Source organism: Equus caballus, chromosome X (genome assembly GCF_041296265.1).
Source record: "Equus caballus isolate H_3958 breed thoroughbred chromosome X, TB-T2T, whole genome shotgun sequence".
NCBI lineage: Eukaryota > Metazoa > Chordata > Mammalia > Perissodactyla > Equidae > Equus > Equus caballus.
The window spans coordinates 131,620,076-131,639,906 of record NC_091715.1 but is presented as its reverse complement, the minus strand read 5'-3'; the positions used below and the strand labels follow the sequence as shown (position 1 = coordinate 131,639,906).

Sequence of the window (19,831 nt, the reverse complement as noted above, 5' to 3'; positions counted from 1 at the left end):
CCTCCTGCCGCCCGCGCTCGCGGCCTGCCTCCGCCCGCGCTCTCTCCCTCCGCCCGCCTCCCTCCTCGGCCCCCTCCGCGCGGCACAGGGCGGGGGGTGCCGCGAAACTCCGACCCGAGCCGCTTGGACTCGCACAGTGTCCTCGGGGCGCAGGGGCCGAGCGCACGCAGTCGCGCAGCTCTGCCTCCGCCTGCCAGTCTCGCCCGCAATCCGGCCCGCGGCTGTGGCGTCGGCTCGGACCCTGGCAGCCAGCAGCCCGCGCGGGAGCCGGACCACCGCCGGAGGAGCTCAGACGGCATGCTGAGCCCCCTCCTCGGCTGAAGCCCGAGTGCGGAGAAGCCCGGGCGAGCGCAGGCTAAGGAGACGAAGGCGGCGAAGGCGCGAGACCAAGCGGGCGAGCCCGGAGGAGCGGGAGGAGGAGGCGAAGCCAGAGAGGGGCGGCAAAAGAAGTGGTGGTGGTGGGCGTCGTGGCCATGGCGGCGGCTATCGCCAGCTCGCTCATCCGTCAGAAGAGACAAGCCCGCGAGCGCGAGAAATCCAACGCCTGCAAGTGTGTCAGCAGCCCCAGCAAAGGCAAGACCAGCTGCGACAAAAACAAGTTAAACGTCTTTTCCCGGGTCAAACTCTTTGGCTCCAAGAAGAGGCGCAGAAGGAGACCAGGTCGGAAGGGGCTCTTGGCTGTCTTTTTTGTTTTTTGTTTTTTTTTCATACTTTACGAGCGCGGAGGGGCTGGAGGGCGTGTATATGTAAGCGTAGGTGAGTTTGTCGGTGGCCCATCTTGCGCGAATGTGGCCACCTAGCTGGTGTGCGTGCGTGGGCAGAGATCGCTTTCTCGCCTCCTTCGTAACAGTAACAGGCTTGCTGCATTGCAACTGCTGTGGGACAGGCGCAGAGCCTGGGGCCGTACCCTGCCCAGGAGGCGCGCCCTCAGCTTCAGACATGCCACATGTGTGCATGCCCCTAGGCCCCTGGCAGGCGTGACCCAGACATGGCTGTCGTGTGTGTGTGGCGTGGAAATTGCAGGCGTGGCGCTGGGCAGACACCATGCCCCCCCCCCCCGGAGAACCTGGGGAATCCCTTCCTTGCCTTTATGTCTGCAAGTCTGACCCTTCCCTTCCAGCTTCCACCCCTAGGGACGTGGACTTGCGCTATCCAGGCATTCTGTTTCTTTGATCACTTTTAAGCTTATTGGGACAGGCTTGACTTGTGGTGCAGCTTTGAAATATTTGTTGGAGAGGGGGGAGTGGATTCCTAGAACCTTATGGCAAAGAGCTTCGTGATGTGGTCCGACTAGTAAAACTGTGGTTACTTGCTACTAAAATGCAAGATTGAAGAGAGAACTTAAACTCATAGCCAGGGTCCTTTTGAACCTATTTGGTGGTAAGAGTAGCGAGATATTCCAGTGCAAGAGGAAATTCGCACAGCTCTAGGTGTCAGGTTGCGTCAAGGTAGACCTTCATGCGAACATGCGGCTTATTTGGCCATTCTTGACCAAGTGAATCCTTCACGCTGTTTTCTTACTTTTAACTGGATAAGTATTATAGAATTTCAGACTTATTCATCATCTGTTATTTCTCTGTTTATGTGTTCTACGCACCCTGGAATGAAAATGCAAACATACATTTTCTGTTTGCTCAAAGTTTTTAAGGCATTAGCTGTAAATTAGACCTGTTTTAAAAAGGCTTAAGCATTTGCAAAGTGTGAGTATGTGGTCCAAATAATCACATAAATATTATTTCAATGCAGGTGTCTGTGTTAAATAAAAGCGAATTTTGGATAACACAGCTGTTACTGGTAAATTAGGTACTTTATTAATCTATGGTGATTCATAATTGAAAAACATTTTAATTAAGACCATATTTTGGATAATTATATTTCTGATATTAAATTAGAAAATACGTATGAACTAATTTTCTTTCATCTTCACCAACAAAACCCTGCTCTTTTTGCACCCATTTCCCTATTGATAATTAATATGATAGGGTGTGGTAATGGTTGTTTTATTCTCTCCTCCCCCCTTCTCTCTATCACTGCTCAATTTTCTAAATATGTGTCTTTTGATGGGATTCCAGGTTACTTATGCCCTTTCAACCTTCTTAGAATGGAGGGGACTATTTATTTCAAATTTCAGTGATTCTTAGGGAAATCTTTACTAGTGTGTTTTTGGTCCCTGGTTGGCAAACCACTCTAAATTATCTTTGCATTTCTCCTTTTCCTTCCACATGAAAAGTGGCACATTGTTAGAAGGCAGAATATGCCATTTGCCAACCCATTCCGAATGCTCAATGAGATAGACTGCCACTCTGTAAGCCAAAGGACACGCTCTCAGAAACTGTAGCTGATGTCAGAGCTTTAGGACTTTACCAGTGTTACCAGGTAGAAATCAAATGTTTTTTCAGTTTGGAGATTTATTCTACAACTTGGAGTTTCTTTCAGAGGATTCTTTAAAAGTATAGTTTGACTTTTTTCCACTAAAATTTGTAAAGAAAATTAGAATTTTGATTTTTGAGTCTTTTCAACTACTTATGCACAACTTATCAATTGATCGAAACCGTTGTTCTCTTTGCAGAGCCTCAGCTTAAGGGTATAGTTACCAAACTATACAGTCGACAAGGCTACCACTTGCAGCTGCAGGCAGATGGAACCATTGATGGCACAAAAGACGAGGACAGCACTTACAGTAAGTGACTGCAAAATAAATAGTATATCCCAGCGTGTTGTTGACATTGTGTTTTCTTTCTCTATATTTTAAAATAAACCACTCTTGCTGAATCCTGCAGTGAATGCAAAATAGAGTTGTACTATATCATCCTGTTTATGCACGTTAACCTAAATGAAGTGGAACATGGAAATAGCTAAAATAGTGAACTATAGCAAATACTGTTGACACCATCTGAAGAACAATCCAAATGTCATCTCCATGGTAATCTGGATAGATTTATGGCTGTCCTTTGGATTTTATTACTTTTTTCCCACAGAAAATTTACTCACCCACACACTGATCCTGAAATAGCACGTTATCTCTACTCTTAAGAACCCGTCTCATCCCAAGAGAGAGGAGTGGTTTCAGGTCATGAGAAATCATCATTACAAGCTTTCACTTCTGCTCCCCCCTCCACACATACTGATAACTCTGAGACTAATTGGGATTTTAACATTGAGATACCTCGACAGGTGGGTAAAGCGATTTCTTTTAGTGCTTTATTTTTAGCCATGGTTTAAGTAAAGAGCAAATTGGAGACCATAATGGTGAACCTAAAATGGAAATATGTCAAAATAAAGTCAGTTTTATTTCTAGTTATTGAAGTAAGGTGATTCCAAGATGTTCCACAACCTTTTATTACACATGCTTTATGTATTTGGAGTAATAAAAACATAAACTCACAAAGAGTGAAACCCTCTCTTCAGTGATAATAATTGGTGTTTTCTTGCAAGTTACGGATTTCTGCAGACCTATGAAATGTTCCAGGAGGCTAAAACACCTAGTTCTCACAATTCATTCTCTATTTTCGCTAATTTATATTGCATTTTCTCTCAGATTTTGATGATTTTCCAGAAATATTACCATTGTCAGCTAAGACAGCAGTGAAGGAAAGCCGGTGTGGATACTAACAAGTCCTCTGCAGCATTTATAGAGATGCTTGGCTATAGACAGCGAAGTTGGAGACAAGGGTCCCAATGTTAAGTGCTAAAGAGTTTCACACCTTTTAAGAATGCTTCCTGGACTGATGGCCAGGCTATGACTTCAAGAGGAAGTCACCTTTAATTACCCTTGAAGAAAACTCTGTTGGCACCTAGGATGAAAAACATTCATACTAAATGGTTCTTCACTGTTTTGTAACATGCTATGTTACTGTTGTGATATTAAGTTTCTACAATGAGTGTCCTAGATGTTCTTTTATGCGTGTTCTTCTATTTGAAAACAGTCAAATGTAAGTAGAGGGTTTTGCTGTAATTATGTAACAGACATTAGTACATGATGATCAATAATAAAACATTCCCATAAGTTGTATGTACAAATCGGTGTTTGAGAAGGAATTAGGGGGTATAATCTGCTCTGTTTTCCAAAGTACCTCAGCAGAATGGATCCTTTGGGTATTGGAAGGAGGGTCATGATTAGCTGCTAATGATCCGCACCCAGTCAACTTTTCTCCCATCTATTTTTAACATCTTCTCCAGATCGAAATCAGAGAAAAAATTGAGTCCAGCGTTCACATGTGTTTCCTGAAAAGGAAAAATTTTTTAAAAATTAGACAATTCATTTGCTGTGCTTTATAAACAGCGATATGCAAAATGCATCAAGATCACACTGTATGTAGTCATTTTAGGATCTACACATAGATACACATACATATAAAGATACAGCCACACACATGTACACACACCTATACGTATGCAAATCAAGGCTCCATTTCTGACTATGGAGCTTTAAAATCATGTCAGCTTTTACTCTTCATTTCCTACATATGTGTAGCTTCTGCCTTTGGTTTTCTTATAATTCTGACTGATATGCATGGCATTTCTATGTACTAATGATATTGTAAGACCTTTAAAGAGCATAGCCAGAATCTGTGTTTAGGCAGAATGAAGTGATGAGAGGTAAGTCAACCAACTGTAAGTATTACCATAGCACGAAGCATAAAAATGAAAAGTATCTGAAAAGAAATAGCAGGTCTGTGGGTCGTGACTCAACTCCTAATGTCAGGTGTGTCCAGAGGCGAGGGAGCAAGCTTATCTTCCCAGTCGAGGATATGGTAGGGCATAAGTCATCAGGAAATAAGAATGTTTAGTGATGAACATGATCATTAAAATGGAAGTCTAGCCATCCAAATGTATTCTTTTTCTGTTTTCTACAGACAAGCAATTTCCTTGGCATTAATTAATTAATTATTTGAAATGAGTGGAACACGAATACAAGTTTTTTTTCATCTATCATGCTTTCATTTATGTAGTATTTCCTTAATATGTACTCTTGTTGTTCATATTTTTTATTTTTATTAATTTTTAGTGCTTTTCATTGTATTTTTCTCATTTAGTTCAATTTGATTGATTTTACGATATTTTAATTCTGACATGGTAAGCAAGATCATGATAAAACAAATCAGTCCACATTTACCCAGATACATCTATTTCTAAAAACATATGTTTGATAGTGTGCATTTAAGCTGACCTTAGGTAGATTTATTACAATGGTAAATGTCAGTCCCATAAAATCTCACTGTGAGCAAGTCAGCCATTGTAAATTAAGTATTTCCCCCTGAAAACGAAAAGATGGTAGACATTTCATAACAGCAGTTTTATTGTATCTGCTTTGGGTGCAGTGAGGGCTGTTTTAAAAGAATAGACAACTTTCCCTTCAAACCCACAGTAGTGTTACCAGTGCAACGTCTCAAGTCTTTCCACTCTCCATTAAGATATGCTTTTATTAATTACTCCCTTTGAGAAATTGACCTTAGCCAAACTGATGAAGAAGGTTGGACTCAGGGTCATATTCAGCAAAAGTTGAGTATCAACTATGTGCACATCTCTGAGAAAATGGTCCCTTCAAAGTAGAAGGAGTTTGTTTTTATGTAGACACAACAGAGAACAAACAAGAAACAAAGGCCCTTTTATTTATTAAAAAGCTTCTTCGGGGACTGACCCCATGGCTGAGTGGTTAAGTTTGCACGCTCCGCTGCAGGCGGCCCAGTGTTTCGTCAGTTCGAATCCTGGGCACGGACATGGCACTGCTCATCAAACCACGCTGAGGCGGCATCCCACATGCCACAACTGGAAGGACCCACAACTAAGAATATGCATCTGTGTACCAGGGGGCATTGGGGAGAAAAAGGAAAAAAATAATAAAATCTTTAAAAAAAAAAAAAAAAGCTTCTTCAAGACTTTGACAGAAATGGAAGAAGAGATTTTAGGCATTTAATGAATTTGTTTTAGATACACAAATGAAATAAATTGTTTTCTTTTCACGTTTAGAATATTTTCATTCTAATGAAAATAATATCTTAAGTCCATGAAGACGTACTCCAGATTTAGAGAAACAAAGTCATATGGGAAAATATTGATTCTGTCCAAGCTCACCCCTGATATAATTTCTTTGCATTTGTATCTGGAAAGACTGTGACTTTAGACAGACTTAAACCAACCCAACTTATGACGTATCTTGAATGTCTAAAGAAAAGCAAAGATTGGATACTATGACCAACCATTCTCCACTTTTGCACATCTCTTCATGCTTTTGTTTTGGAGTGGTGTCTTTTGTTTTTGAGTCGGGCTTCATAGAAATTTACGGTACGTAGTGAAAAATTCATGTTCTACTAAATAGTTAATACCATTACTCAGGAATAGATAATCCAAGGCATGGATTACTGATGTTCTTTGCTTCTCTTCCTCCTACTGCTATCTGATGTTTGGAATTTGAGCATTTTATTGCTCATTAAAATCCACATCAGAGAGTGGTTGGGGCACATGGTGAAAATCAAATTTCACTCTTTTTCTTTTGCTTGTTTCAAGCTGCATTAAGAGAACTAAGGAGCTTCAGAATATTTTAAAAAATGAAGTTCCAGAAACAATTCTGAATTTCATTTATCATTCTTGGTCGTCTGTTACTATGACTAAACTAAGATTCAGATGTGTTGGTGTTCTATTTGTCTAGTGGTATGTAGTGGTATAGTTTTAAACCAAACCCATATGAAGGTTTTTGTTTGGTTTCATTTGGTTTTATAGAGCTCAGAATTTTAAAACTATGAGGTTTTCTATAATAGGATTGTGATCTATTACATCCCAAAATATAACATTATCATGTTTTCACCACACAGATTGCTGTCAATCCACAAATGTGTGTTGAGCACCTGCTGTGAGCAAGGTATCATCAACACTGAGATATATCATATACATGACATGCTAAGAGATATCAGACATCTTTCCTGTGCATTGCATTATCAAATATAGCGTGAGATTCTGGCTTGCAATCTGTGCAATTACTTTCCTTTACCTCACGTAACAGAAGGGCACAGCTTTTAATATGATGAGTATTGAATGAAGTGCCATCAGTGGCATGTGGTAGGAACACTTGTATTTTGAACTGTACAATATGTCCTAGCTCCTCTTTGATAACACCCTGATTTTAAGGGAAAGATACATTGTAGGCTCACCAAGAAATATTTAGTTCTTCATTAATATTTCTCATCCATATTACCACATCTACTACAGCAGAATGTATATGCGCCAAAATAAGAGATCTCAGAAAAACTATTCTTACCCATGAGGTGACTCCTTTACATTCTTGTTCACAGAAATGATAGCAGACTGATTTATCATCCTCAATAGACTTACAAACCGAGGCAGAAATCATCAACATTGGTCTATGACTCTTGAGAGAAAGGTACACAGGCTATTTTCAAAAGATGTGTGTGGCAAGCACTACGTTTTAAAAATGTACCGTTTTATTTTTATCCATGGTGTAGGAGGGAGTAGACAGCTGGTAGGGGGAGGACGCCCACTGGTTTTCTCCAGTGAGTGGTGTGTGATTGTGAGGAGAGCCTGCGTGTAAGTTTCACGCAGTCAAACCTTCAAATGGAAAAATGAAGGCCCCTTTGGCACCACCCGGCTGCCCACTTACAACTGTCCTCTCCCCATTAAATAAATAAATAAATAAATAAATAAACCTCTTAAGTTCATCATTTTTATTCCTATAACCTTTGCTCCTGGAGATTGAAAGCTAAGACCCCTTTCAACCCTATCTCGGAAAATGTTGGCTCTTTAAGAAATACTACTCTGGGGGCCGGCCCCATGGCCAAGTGGTTAAGTTCGCCGCTGCCGCGGCCCAGGGTTCGGATCCTGGGTGCGGACATGGCACTGCTCGTCAGGTCACGTTGAGGCGGTGTCCCACGTGCCACAACTAGAAGGACCCACAACTAAGATATACAACTATGTACGGGGTGGGGAGGTTTGGGGAGATAAAGCAGAAAAAAAAAGAAATACTACTCTGGGAACATGAGAGTACAAAATGACTATTTTTTAAGGCCTGGATTTATTTTGGGGTTGTTGCATTGGAAATAATGCAGATCATTTGAACGATGGAGTTGGACTAGTGTCTTTTCTAAGATTCTAGGAATCTCTCCCCAACTGGTAGATGGTAACTGCCTGTAACTTTCAGCAGTTATCCAGGGGAGCAATTTAAACCTTAGTTTGTTAAGGCTAAAGCTATTTAAAATATAGACCAATTCGTGGAGCTGGCTCTTCCAGAAACATCAAGATTTCCAACCTCCAACACTATACAAACCATGGAATTATCTTCCGTTTTCTCCAGGGTGTTTGAGAATATGTAGTTATAGCCCCAGTTATGTGACTGCAACCACAAATCAAGTATACGAAAAAGTAGAAGCGGCCCCATCTATCTGAGTGTGTATAAATCTATATCTGTCTGTTCTTACCAAACACACATTACTTTTGGAAGACCAGACAGTCCTGCTGGAAACATTGAAAAGCTATGGAATACAGAATTATAACATGGTTTTCCCATTCTTTTTGATTTCAGCTCTGTTTAACCTCATCCCTGTGGGTCTTCGAGTGGTGGCTATTCAAGGAGTTCAAACCAAGCTGTATTTGGCAATGAACAGTGAGGGATACCTGTACACCTCGGTAAGCCTTTCACTGTGGTCATGATTTGACTATTCTAGTTTTCATTTGATGCGAAATAAAATATGCTGCATACGTGTCATCAGTGAGGAATTCTTGTGATGTGAGGAAGAGTGTTCTTGATGGAAATATCTCATTTGAAAGGACAAATTAAATTGCAGTGACAATTTATCTATTACTAATTAATCATTTGAAGCTAACATTTTTGTTATAAAATCAAAGATCCACAAAACATTTTTGCGTTCAGCGGCATTTGGATTATTATTTTATATAACATGTAATGATCTGTCTTGCTTTGCAGCTGTGGGAAGCACAGCTATTTCTGTAACTCAGTTTAACATATATTTACCCATGTTTACTCCCAAAGAAATTAATGAGACCTCTTTCTCTGATCAACTCTAGGACGTAAAGAGCGGTTCTAGAAGTGTTTCTGTTTCTTATCCTCAGTTCAATTAGGTCACAATTGCTGTCTGCCTCTACTTTAAATACTATTTTTTTCTTCAAGCACAGTTCAAATTTCCCTTACATACAAATTCCTGCTTGCTTTTTTTCTTACAAGAGGTAACTAAGTAAAAAATGGAACTTTTTTCGAGAAATTTATAAACAGTGTGGACAATAATTGACAATTCAATTAGGAACATGGGGCCAAATGAAGCTTTTAAAAAAATCTTGACATTTAAATATAGGCAGAAATGGTATGGTACCAGAGTTAGGATTTCATTCTTGTCAGTAGATCGAGTTAGAGATTACAGGAGACCACTTTTTATATGAATATTTTTTAATCTTTGTTTTGAATTTCATGTATTTTAGGAAAAGGATAGGATGTTAAAAATGGAGAATATTGCTTGCCACACTTCCTACTCAATAGCCTTAAAGGAGGCTATTGCCATGACTATAGAAATCCATTCCTCAAACTGCAAAAGTGGTTCCCTGGAGCCACTCTTGTTCTCACCTCTTCCCTCAATTCGCTTCAGAGCCAGGTGTGTAGAAAGATTCTTGGCAGCCATGGTAGAAACCATGTCATAACCCTGTTTTTCGGAAGTCAGGATAGGATAGAGAGGTTGGACAGGAGTAAGACCACACAGGGCTCATCATTTGGTAAACTGGATAGTCCATTTCATTTTTATGATAAAAGATTAATTATCAGCATAATCATCAAACGCTGGTCACTATTAGCATTCCTATCAGGCCATTTCAGCTGTCTTGTGATTTAATAAATGCAAGGGTTTTTTTCTTTTTAAAATTGAAAGATTTGGGTTTATTGCAAACTTTGTGAATTCTGTCACTTTATTAATACATTGCTATTATTATAAATGATAGGAAAGGGGATTTGTTTTTCAGATTTGTGCATTAAGGTAAGATATTTTAATAATGGAGGATTTTAATTAACCTCATTTACATCAACAGACTACCTCAACAGGTCTAGATGCAAAGGTAGGTTTTTAATGAAATAAATGACTGCTTTCTGAAACTACTATGCAAGCATGGGAAGGAAATGGAATATAGTGAGCGTACTTTTGAGAATGTAAATACCAGATGGCATAGGAAATAATTGCTGGTAGGGCATCCAGTATTTCACTGAGTTATGGTCATCATCGTGGTGCCCTGATGAGACGGGTTGATTTAAAAAAAACCTTGCAACAGTAAAGTTAAAAAAAAATTGGGGAATAATAGGATGAATTACAGTGAGAAAAAGTCATGTAAGTATGATGTCAGGCACCCCCACTCAAGAAAATTAGGGCATTCAGTGTTATGCTTAGGGAACTGATGTCAAAAATTCTTAGCCTACCATTTAAGTTAACCATTATTCTAGCAAACAGGTAAATATCAATGCAAGCTCATTTCTAAGGGAGGCTTCTCAGGGGAATCAGCACTGTAGATTGATGGACTTCCTTTACATGAGGGGGGAAGCCAATAGACAGCAAAACATGGGACATTTTGTATACATTTCCTGTTAAGGAAAAGGAATCTTAAGTAAGTATTTTCTCTTAAGGAAAAGAAACCATGTTTTTGTTAAGGAGGAAAGATGTCTGGTTGATAATCCTAGAGTTCATATAGGGAAAAAATATCCAAATTAGTCTGCTCCAGGAAAGAATCTGAATGTTCTCCAGGATAAATTTTCCAGTTCTTCCAATTACTCCTTATTGATTCTGGTTTGGAGTCCCTTCACCATGTTGATCAGTATCCTCAGTGTGTGCCCCATTTTGTTATCATCTTATTGAAAGTGTGGTGCCAAGACTCTATTAGGATAGAGTTTGTCTTAATGACTTTAGCAGCTTGTGTTGCTGGAACCAAAAAGCTAAATGGAATATCATGCCTCTTCAAAAACAGAGAGTAATTAAAGAGAAAGGCTCACTCTTCCCTTACATAAAACCATGGCAATTCTGCTACTGAAATACTGTATGCAGTTTTAACTGCCACTTAGCAAAGAGAAAATAGGATTGGACAATGACCTAAGGAGGAAGTCAAAGTAAGAAGAGGAAGTAGGGGCTACTGATTTGGGTAAGTAAAAAACATCTTAGGAAGTTATTGAAAGTAATCTTGGTGAGAGATGACTAAGGTCTGCCGTTCGCAGTGGCACTGGCTAAGAGGAGATAGATTCACAAGATATTTTAGAAGTAGAATCATTTGGATTTGGAGGGAAAGCAGGACCACCACGTATGGTTGAACATATATCGTTGCCATTCACTGCACAGAAGGAAATAAAATATCTTCAGGCAGAGACTTTTTTTTAAAAAAATGCTCAATATTGGGTTATTAGGTACCCCAATGGAGAGGGAAAATTTTACCTTTGCAATTGGGTTGATGGTGAAGCTATTAACCGAGATGGAGAATATAGGAAAAAGAGCAGATTTGGGAAAGAAGGTACCTGAGTACAGCTTGCAATAGATAATTGGAAAATATGAACCTAGAGCTTGAGAAAGGGATGTGAGCTAGAGATCAAATGTGGGAGTTATCACATGTAGGTGGTGACTGATGCCATGAGAACAGTTGAGAGAATATGTAGCATAAGAAGACAAGAGGGTGTGTCAAATATTAGGGAATGCCAGGATGTAAGTGGCCAGCAGTAGAAAAAGAACTAATTTTGGTAGGTATCATGGTATTTATTGCAAAAGCTAAGTGGGGAGAGAGTTTTCAGAAGAGTGAGCAATGTCAAATGCTTCAGAGAAAACAAGTAAAATACGAACTAGAACTGGGGCTGGCCCTGTGGCCGAGTGGTTAAGTTCGTGCGCTCTGCTGCAGGCGGCCCAGTGTTTCGTTGGTTCGAATCCTGGGCGCGGACATGGCACTGCTCATCAAGCCACGCTGAGGCAGCATCCCACATGCCACAACTAGAAGGACCCACAACGAAGAATATACAACTATGTACTGGGGGGGGGGGGCTTTGGGGAGAAAAAGGAAAAAAAATTTTTTAAAAAGTCTTAAAAAATAAAAAGAACTAGAACTATACCGTATGAAGGTCTTCAGTGATCTTGGCAAGAGCACTTTCCGTGGCATAGTGATGGCAGAAGTCAAACTGTAGTGACTTGAGTGAGTGGGAAGAGAGAAAGTAGAGGCTATAGGTGTAGAATTTCTAAGAGAAGGGGAGACATGGGTGAATATTTAGAGGAGGACACATGATTAAGGAAGGCTGTGAGGATTCTTTGGATAAGATACTTGAATATATTGGTTAGTAGAAGGGAAAGAGCCGGTAGACAGGGAGGAATTAAAGATGTAGGAAATGGGATCCTTTATGGCTTGGGGCCCCGAAGGAGTCTGGGGGAGTGATGGAAGTGAATATAAGTAAAAGGGTTAGATTAACCTTGAAAAGAAGCGTCCCTGCTTCTACAGTAGGAGGCAAAGTGATGAGGACAGATGCAGACGTAGGTGTAGTAAGTCTGCAGGTGATAAATGAGGAAGTTGAAGGATTTCCAGCCAGATGATTTGTATTTTCCCAGTAAAGTAGAATGAGAGGTCATCTGCTGAAAATTAGAGACACAGGGATGGCATGGGTGAATGTTTGGAACAGCAGTTTTGGGAATGGGGAGAGGACACAGCCTCATGACCAGGGGTGGGTAAACTGAGGCCTATGAGCCAAATCCAGCCTACCACCTGACTTGTAAATAAAGTTTTATTGGAACATAGTCATGCCCACTCATTTACTTATTGTCTATGGCTGCTTTTGTGCTCTAACAGCAGAGTTGAATAGTTGCAACAGAACCCTTATGGCCCACAAAACGTAAGTTATTTACTATCTTGCCCTTTACCGGAAAGTGTTTGCTAACCCCTAGTCAGATAATGTTTCTCAACCTTAGCTACCTATTAGACCTATGGACCTTCAAAACAATTCCATTCTCTGCTACACACAAACCAATTCTATCAAAATGTCTAAGGGTGGGGTGTGTGTGTGTGAATATTTTCTAAAGCTCCTCAGCTGATGCTAACGTGTAGCCAGGGTTGAAAACCACTGAGAAAGGGCTAAGAAAAATGATTGCTGAATAGCAATGAGAAGCCCCCCAATGAGGTCAGAAACCAAGAATTTATTTGCACCTTGTCCTTTATCTGAAATTTCTGAAGCTGATCTTTTTCTGCTATTGCAAACAAATTGCCTTTACATTTCTGAAGGACTGTTTCTTGAGATGAAGGAAAATGCTGATCCTTGGAAGAGCTGTCTTATTTTATTTCCTTTTCTCTTTTCTGTCTTCTTTTGCAAGTCGACTTCTACATCCCTCAGTTTCTTTTAAATTCAATTTTACATTTTTACCATTTCTTTTCCCCTTTTGTCCAGTAAATAAGGAAACAGTACCTCCACCACGTTGTTTTTGCTGCAGAGATAGCAATTTCCTTTCCGTGATTAATCTCAGGGTTCTTGCACTGCACCCTCCCCCCTCCTTTTTTTTCTTGTTGCCATGGGGGACAGACGTGATGTAGGCTCAAGTGGCAGTGAGAAACCATCTGTGGCACAGAGAATCATAATTAGCCATTATTTCATAACATATTTACTTTTGTTCATGATATAACTAAGTCTTTCTAGAACTGTAAGGAAATTATTCTTCATTGTGCATAGAGAACTTTGTTCATACCTTTGCTTTTTCTTTATCAATAATAAAGAGTTGTACACAAGCTTTTGAGAGTTCCTCAAAACTTAATAGCATAAATATTTAGTAGTATAAAATGATTTGTAATACATATTTCAAAATTACTTGAAATAAACATTAACTATAGAAAATCAAGAGTCTTAAGTGTGAAAATATTAATGCCCTAGTATCTATTTTAATAGAGAAGTAATGACAGATATTAGAAACAGGATAATAAAAACTCAAAGCTACACCAAAAGCATTTTCGTTTGATTTTGGAGTGTTCCAGAACTCCGTAGCAGAATTTTAACCTGCCTAATTACTTACCTTTCATCAACACTAGTTTTCTGTTTCCAGAGTACACAGTGTGGGGTTGTTGTTGGGTTTGGCGTAGCTAATATGTAGACAAGTAGAAATCGTTTGGCAACCAAAGCTTTTCTATTCAGATATTCCTAGAGAGGACTTATAGGAGTGATTTTACTGCCGTGTTTTATGGTCCTGGGACTACCACAGCAAATTAGACGCAAGACCAAAAAACCGGTCTCTCTGAAAGTCAGCTTGATGCCATGAGAATGAGGCAGGATTCTCATGCATGCTGTTAGCATGCCTTACTGATCCCAGGGGCCCAGTCAGACTTGGAATCTGAACTATGGGGGCATATTTTCCTTCTCTACTGGATTATTTTCACATGCCTTAAACTTACCAAGTTTCTTCTCCCATCATAGACGTTAATTTTGATGATTCAATAAAGATGTTGTCTGATTTTCCGCTAGATAGTTCTAGCTTCTTTTTTTTTCTTTTGCAACTAGTGAACAATCCATTGGGAGGCACTTTGAGTAAATAACCCACTGCCGAGAGCCCAATGTTTAACATTATATTTTCAGGAGTCCCAAACTTCTTAAGAAAAGTAAGATAACTAGTCAATAAATTGAGAATGACCATTCATTCTTAGATATGCCATCTCAGTTTACTAAGAGCTAAATCGAGATAGAGAAAAATTAGCACATTTTTCCTAAGGTGAGCAAGTGTCATAAAAAACAGGATCCAGCAGCAAAGGATTTTCAGGGTTCAGCATTCTAGTCACTGAGCTTGAATACCGTTATTTAATGGAAAGTTAGTTTATATCATCCAGGTGAATTAAAATTGGTTATAATATACGTTTTAGTTTCATACTGTGGGTTGGGGGTTGGTTTATAAGATGCCTCAGATGTTCAGTACATTTAGCTGTCAACTGTGAGCTTAGTCTTGCAGATTTGTTTAGTTCGTCTGATTTCAGTGTGTGACAATTTAAGACCTAATTTTCAGTGATATGACTTCACAGCTCTAGCCCATATTCTAATATAGAAAGGATGTTAGAGTTTAGATGAACTCATCGATCAATTCAGAGTGATGAATATACTCCTAGCAAACATTTGTAGCAAGTAAAGTGTTTGAGTTATGCCAAATCTGTATATCAGCAAATTCATATAATTTAGCTTCTAGGGTTATTATCATAGAGGCTTATAAATTTAATAGAATTAAATGGAGGGCACTGGTTTAAATATTATAGCTATTTAGGGAAGTGGAATTGACTCAATTATAAAAGGAAATAGATTTAAATTAAACACTAGCACTATCATATCCAATTTGGAAGAAAATGATCATTATCAAATCAAAATTGATTCCTTAGGTGGATTTTGCATATAGCCAGTAGCCATCATACATAACACCCCCTACAAAGTGAGTAGACACAAATAAATTCTAACTTATAATTACAACTTTTGCTTATTTGTGTACTTCAGTTAATTCACAAATTGTTGAATTTGATTTATTTAATATAAAATTAGAAAAGTGTTGACTGTGAAAACTTAGGGTCCAAATTTTGGTGTCTACATCTAAGAATCTTTTTTGTTTTCAGAGACTATGGGATTAACCATTTTTGATGGGCATCTTCGGTTTAGACTGAGTTGTAAGGGTAATTATACACGTACACACATATTTCTGAGTGGTATTATTAAAAATGGAAAAAGTAGAAAATGAAATTATTTTACAGGAAGAAAAGCAGAGAAGACAAGCACATTGTATTTGCCTAATGAGTGGCTCTGCTAGCTCAAGGAGCTAAATTTTATGTTTTAAGCAGGCTTTCAATTATTATATTGATGCTGAGTTAGAAGTTGTTACAATTATTGTATTGGAAAATATACTGAAGTAGCTTTATTCATCTTGGATATTCCTTTAGAATATCAGTGAATCAGCATAATTTTCAAACCTAAAATATATCTCCCAAGTCACAGATTATTTCACATGTTTAGTTCTCTTTGCAGTTAATGGAAATCTCATTCAAATGTGAAAGAAAATCTAGCTTGGCATTATTTGAATATAAAATTAAATAAATCAGGTTGGTTGTACCTTCAAAGTCAAGTTCCTTCTCTTTATGGTCTCTGTAAAAAGATAACCAAAACTGGTAAGTTATTTGTGGTGAAAGTCTAGTTTCTTAGGTGCAAGAATTACTGAGAATGGTACTTTCTCAGAAATTAAGGAGAAAATAGTAGTTGTAGCTAAATAGAGTAAGATTGGCTCTGTATTTGAGGCCAAGTTGAAAAATAATCCAAATGAAAGGTCATGGGGCACATATTTGAAAGAGTGCCTGATGGCTTTAACTCAGAAGCTAAATTCATATTTGTAGGAAAAAAGCCAGTCTCTTGGAGCTAAAGAATAAAATAATTGGCAAAAACAATGAAGAAGAATTTTAGCAAGTAAAGCCAGATGTAAGGAGGTAATGCACACACACATGCACACACACAACACACATACATGAAAGACAAATAAAAGAAACCGATCTTGCATTCATTGCCCTGTTGATATTATGGGATGAGTTCCTTTGGAGTATATTTCCTAAAATAATTCTGTTTTCTATACATACCTTATGCTGACCATGTAATGACTTAGAAGTTGCTCTAGTGACATATTTGGCAATGCTTAATGGCTTTATAAAACAGAGCAAAAAGACTTTTTAGCTATATTTTATGAAATTATCCAGTGACTCTCATGACTTGGTGCAGACATTGTTTCTAGTCCCTGCCTTCTTGTTTGTATAATTTTTTTCCTGTTTTTTCTCCCCAAATCCCCCCAGTACATAGCTGTATATTTTAGTTGTGGGTCCTTCTAGTTGTGGCGGTTGTATAATCTTAATGCACAAGGTGATAGGAAAAATAGAGACCATCAAGACCATTTTGCTTATTGCCTTTCTTTTCATGAAAGTTGTCTTTTAAAATAGTTTATGTACTAAATCCTATACTCATTAAGTAGTGACTGATTGCATTTTTCTTCACTCCCCCTCAGTCATGGAGCAATGCCCAGCAAAAAATTACCTTTTAAATAAATATTTATTAAAATAATTGATATGTGTATAATAAAAAATAAGGACAACATATCTTTTTCAGGCCTTTCGAATATTTAAAATAAGTTAAAGTGCCCAATTGTAATCTTTCATGCATCCTCTCAAGTGTAAACATTTCAAGATTACATAAGAAAGTGAGTTACTGTGACAGGAAAAAAATTGAAGGCAATAGCACTGGTTTCAGTGGTTACACTGCTTAAAGGGAATTGTGACTTCTGAACAGGGAAACTTTAAATGAAAGCATTTCTCTGATCATTATAATAGCTGTAACCAAGGTTAATAACTGGCAAGCCCCTGACTAATGCATTTAATATGTTTTGCCCAAGCTGAATGTGTGAATAGATAACACGTCTATGCTAAAATTCTGATTAAGTTATTCATCAGGTACTCTGATGCTAACTGCTTTTGACAGTCCTGGAAGTGGAACTGCTGGGAATGCCTCAGTTGATTTCCTAGCTAGATTTCGTATATAGCCAGTAGCCATAATATATAACACCCCCCATAAGGGCCTCAGATGTGTGTAGGAATTCTGGCTCAGCATAATACAGGAGTACCCAGAATTAGAGATGATGTCCATTTTACCCAAGAAAAAAATTATTATAGACATTTGGAAAATTCAAATGTAAATAACAACCCCAAGATGTTATAACTTAGACTTCAATAATACAGAAGATGAAAAACGCTGAACGGAGGGAGAGTATGAATCATCCCATAATACTTTCATAATTGACAATGAGACACCAGAAAATGACAGTGATAGCTTTCTGAAATGAGATTCCAACAGGTAAAACTCCACTGTATATGGCAAATACTAAAACAAAAAAGCCTGTGCATGACAAATACATTGCTATAATCTGGCCACAAAATCAGCAAGACTATGACAACAAAAGTGTTTAGTTGTTGGTCTGATTAAAGAATTCTCAAAAATATTGTATACGGTATTCCCTGCTTCCTGCCCTCATCATAACAATGATTCACTGTAATACAAGTGTTAACAAAAGAGCCTCTTTGCAGGCTATTTGCACTGAAGAAGATAGAGGTAGAGCCTAGAGGAGACCTGAAGCTGAGAGCTTGTATACTGTATCATAACCCTTAAAGTAGAGATTTCCTGTAAACTTCCTTCATTCCTCTGGTCTTGAACGCCTAGTCGTACATCTCAACTCCCAGAGAACCTGAGGCATGGTCCAGGAAAGTTGTCAACCAATCAATTACTATATCTGTTGAACATCCACAAGGTACTAGGCATCCCAAACAGTGACCACGTTGGTCAACAGCTGGAGTTTACAGTATATATAATGAGATTTGTCCTAAATTCAGAGCCCTAGTTGTTAATAGTTGATCTACTATAGGAAAGATCAGCATAAACTATTTCTCCCCAACTTCCGCAGACTAGCAATGCTATTTTTAGTCCAGAACTCCCTGTAAGAAAATTCCATATAGGGAAACAATTTGAATGCCCTTAGAGATGGGAGTGGGTGAGGGTGCATCATTATGGAAATTTACCAGTTGTGTTAAACAATATATGTTGGGTGTTTGGCACCACAGTCTTCAGCAGATCACCTTAAGACCACGTTTATGTGTCATGGTAAGGTAAAACTGAGTACGGTGGAAAAATGGTTTTCAATTCTATTGAGAAATGTTGTGAGTTGAAGTACTTTAAAAGTTCTATAAATGTGCACCTCCACTTGTATAACACAGGTGGATTACAGTGGATTCAACCATGCAAAACTTCAAGGTATATCAGAGTTCACCTCATGTTTTTGGTCAAGGACACAAAGAAATCTTACCTTACATTTCTCTATAATTTCATGTCGCAGTAACAGGCATACCAAAGAGAAACAGTGCTGACCCACAGGCAGAGACACAACTTCTGGGAGCTATAATATGCAAGATATATTAACACCTGACATTTTGAGGAATACAAAGTGTTCATTTCTCCGGAATGGAATTATCATTTCCTACCAATGACTTTCGTGACTGAGGAGAAAACGGAGCAAGGTTTTGACCCTGCCATCTCCTCTTGCTCTGAGATCCCTTTTACTCACGTGCCACTTCTCTCTGATTAGATGGGTGGTTAACACTAGAGACAATAAGTGGATAAAAAGCACGTTTATTAAAACTGTTTGTTACATTTACATTCCTAATATCCTTACCAGCAAGGGAAGCCACCTAGCCAATTCATTATATTTCTTTGTACTCCTCTGTTCCCAAGTAGAATTATTTGCTCAAACAAAGAAGTTCTGCCTCCAGTAGGGCTATCAATAAAACAAAGTATTTCTATTTCCAAAGCATATTTGAATCTAACAATTCTTAAATTTCACATAAGATAATAGGCTCAGGAAACACTAAGTGCTAGTGTCTCTGATCCAGGCACGAAACTTTAGTCAGACCAATAATTAATCTTGGGAATAGAGGTCCACAGCACCGCGATGGGTGGTTTTGCTTCGTGCTTTTCTTTCCTCTTGATTTTGCTCTGGTTTCTCTCCACGTGGAGGGCACACAGAGCAGCATTTTATTTTGCATGGTTTGGAAGCTCTTTTAGTGTGCCTTCTCTCCAGATTTTGAGATGATGCTTTTTTTCCTCTCCATAATTCATCCTTTGATTCACCACCCTTCATTACCAGCAGCTGTCTTGAACCTCTGACGCCTTGGCAAGACTAGTGGAGTTTCGGCATCAAGGGAGGTGTTTGGTTTGGTTTCGTTGTTTTTCAGTGTCTATCCCGCATTCTGGTGATGTTCATCTATTTGCGCGAACCACTCA

The 19,831-nt window shown here is 38.7% G+C and overlaps 1 protein-coding gene across 11 annotated transcripts in view; it reads left to right on the top strand.

Moving 5' to 3' along the window:
* Positions 1-19,831, top strand: part of FGF13 (fibroblast growth factor 13) — a 488,885-nt gene that overhangs the window by 421,127 nt on the left and 47,927 nt on the right. For 10 of the 11 annotated variants that reach the window (XM_023634065.2, XM_023634068.2, XM_070258070.1 and 7 more), the window contains 2 exons: positions 2,570-2,680; positions 8,534-8,637. In XM_023634065.2, coding sequence (XP_023489833.1) covers positions 2,570-2,680; positions 8,534-8,637 — 215 coding nt within the window. Of the gene's footprint in view, positions 1-15; positions 661-2,569; positions 2,681-8,533; positions 8,638-19,831 lie in introns of those variants that run through there. The other variant, XM_005614533.4, reaches the window with a different exon arrangement.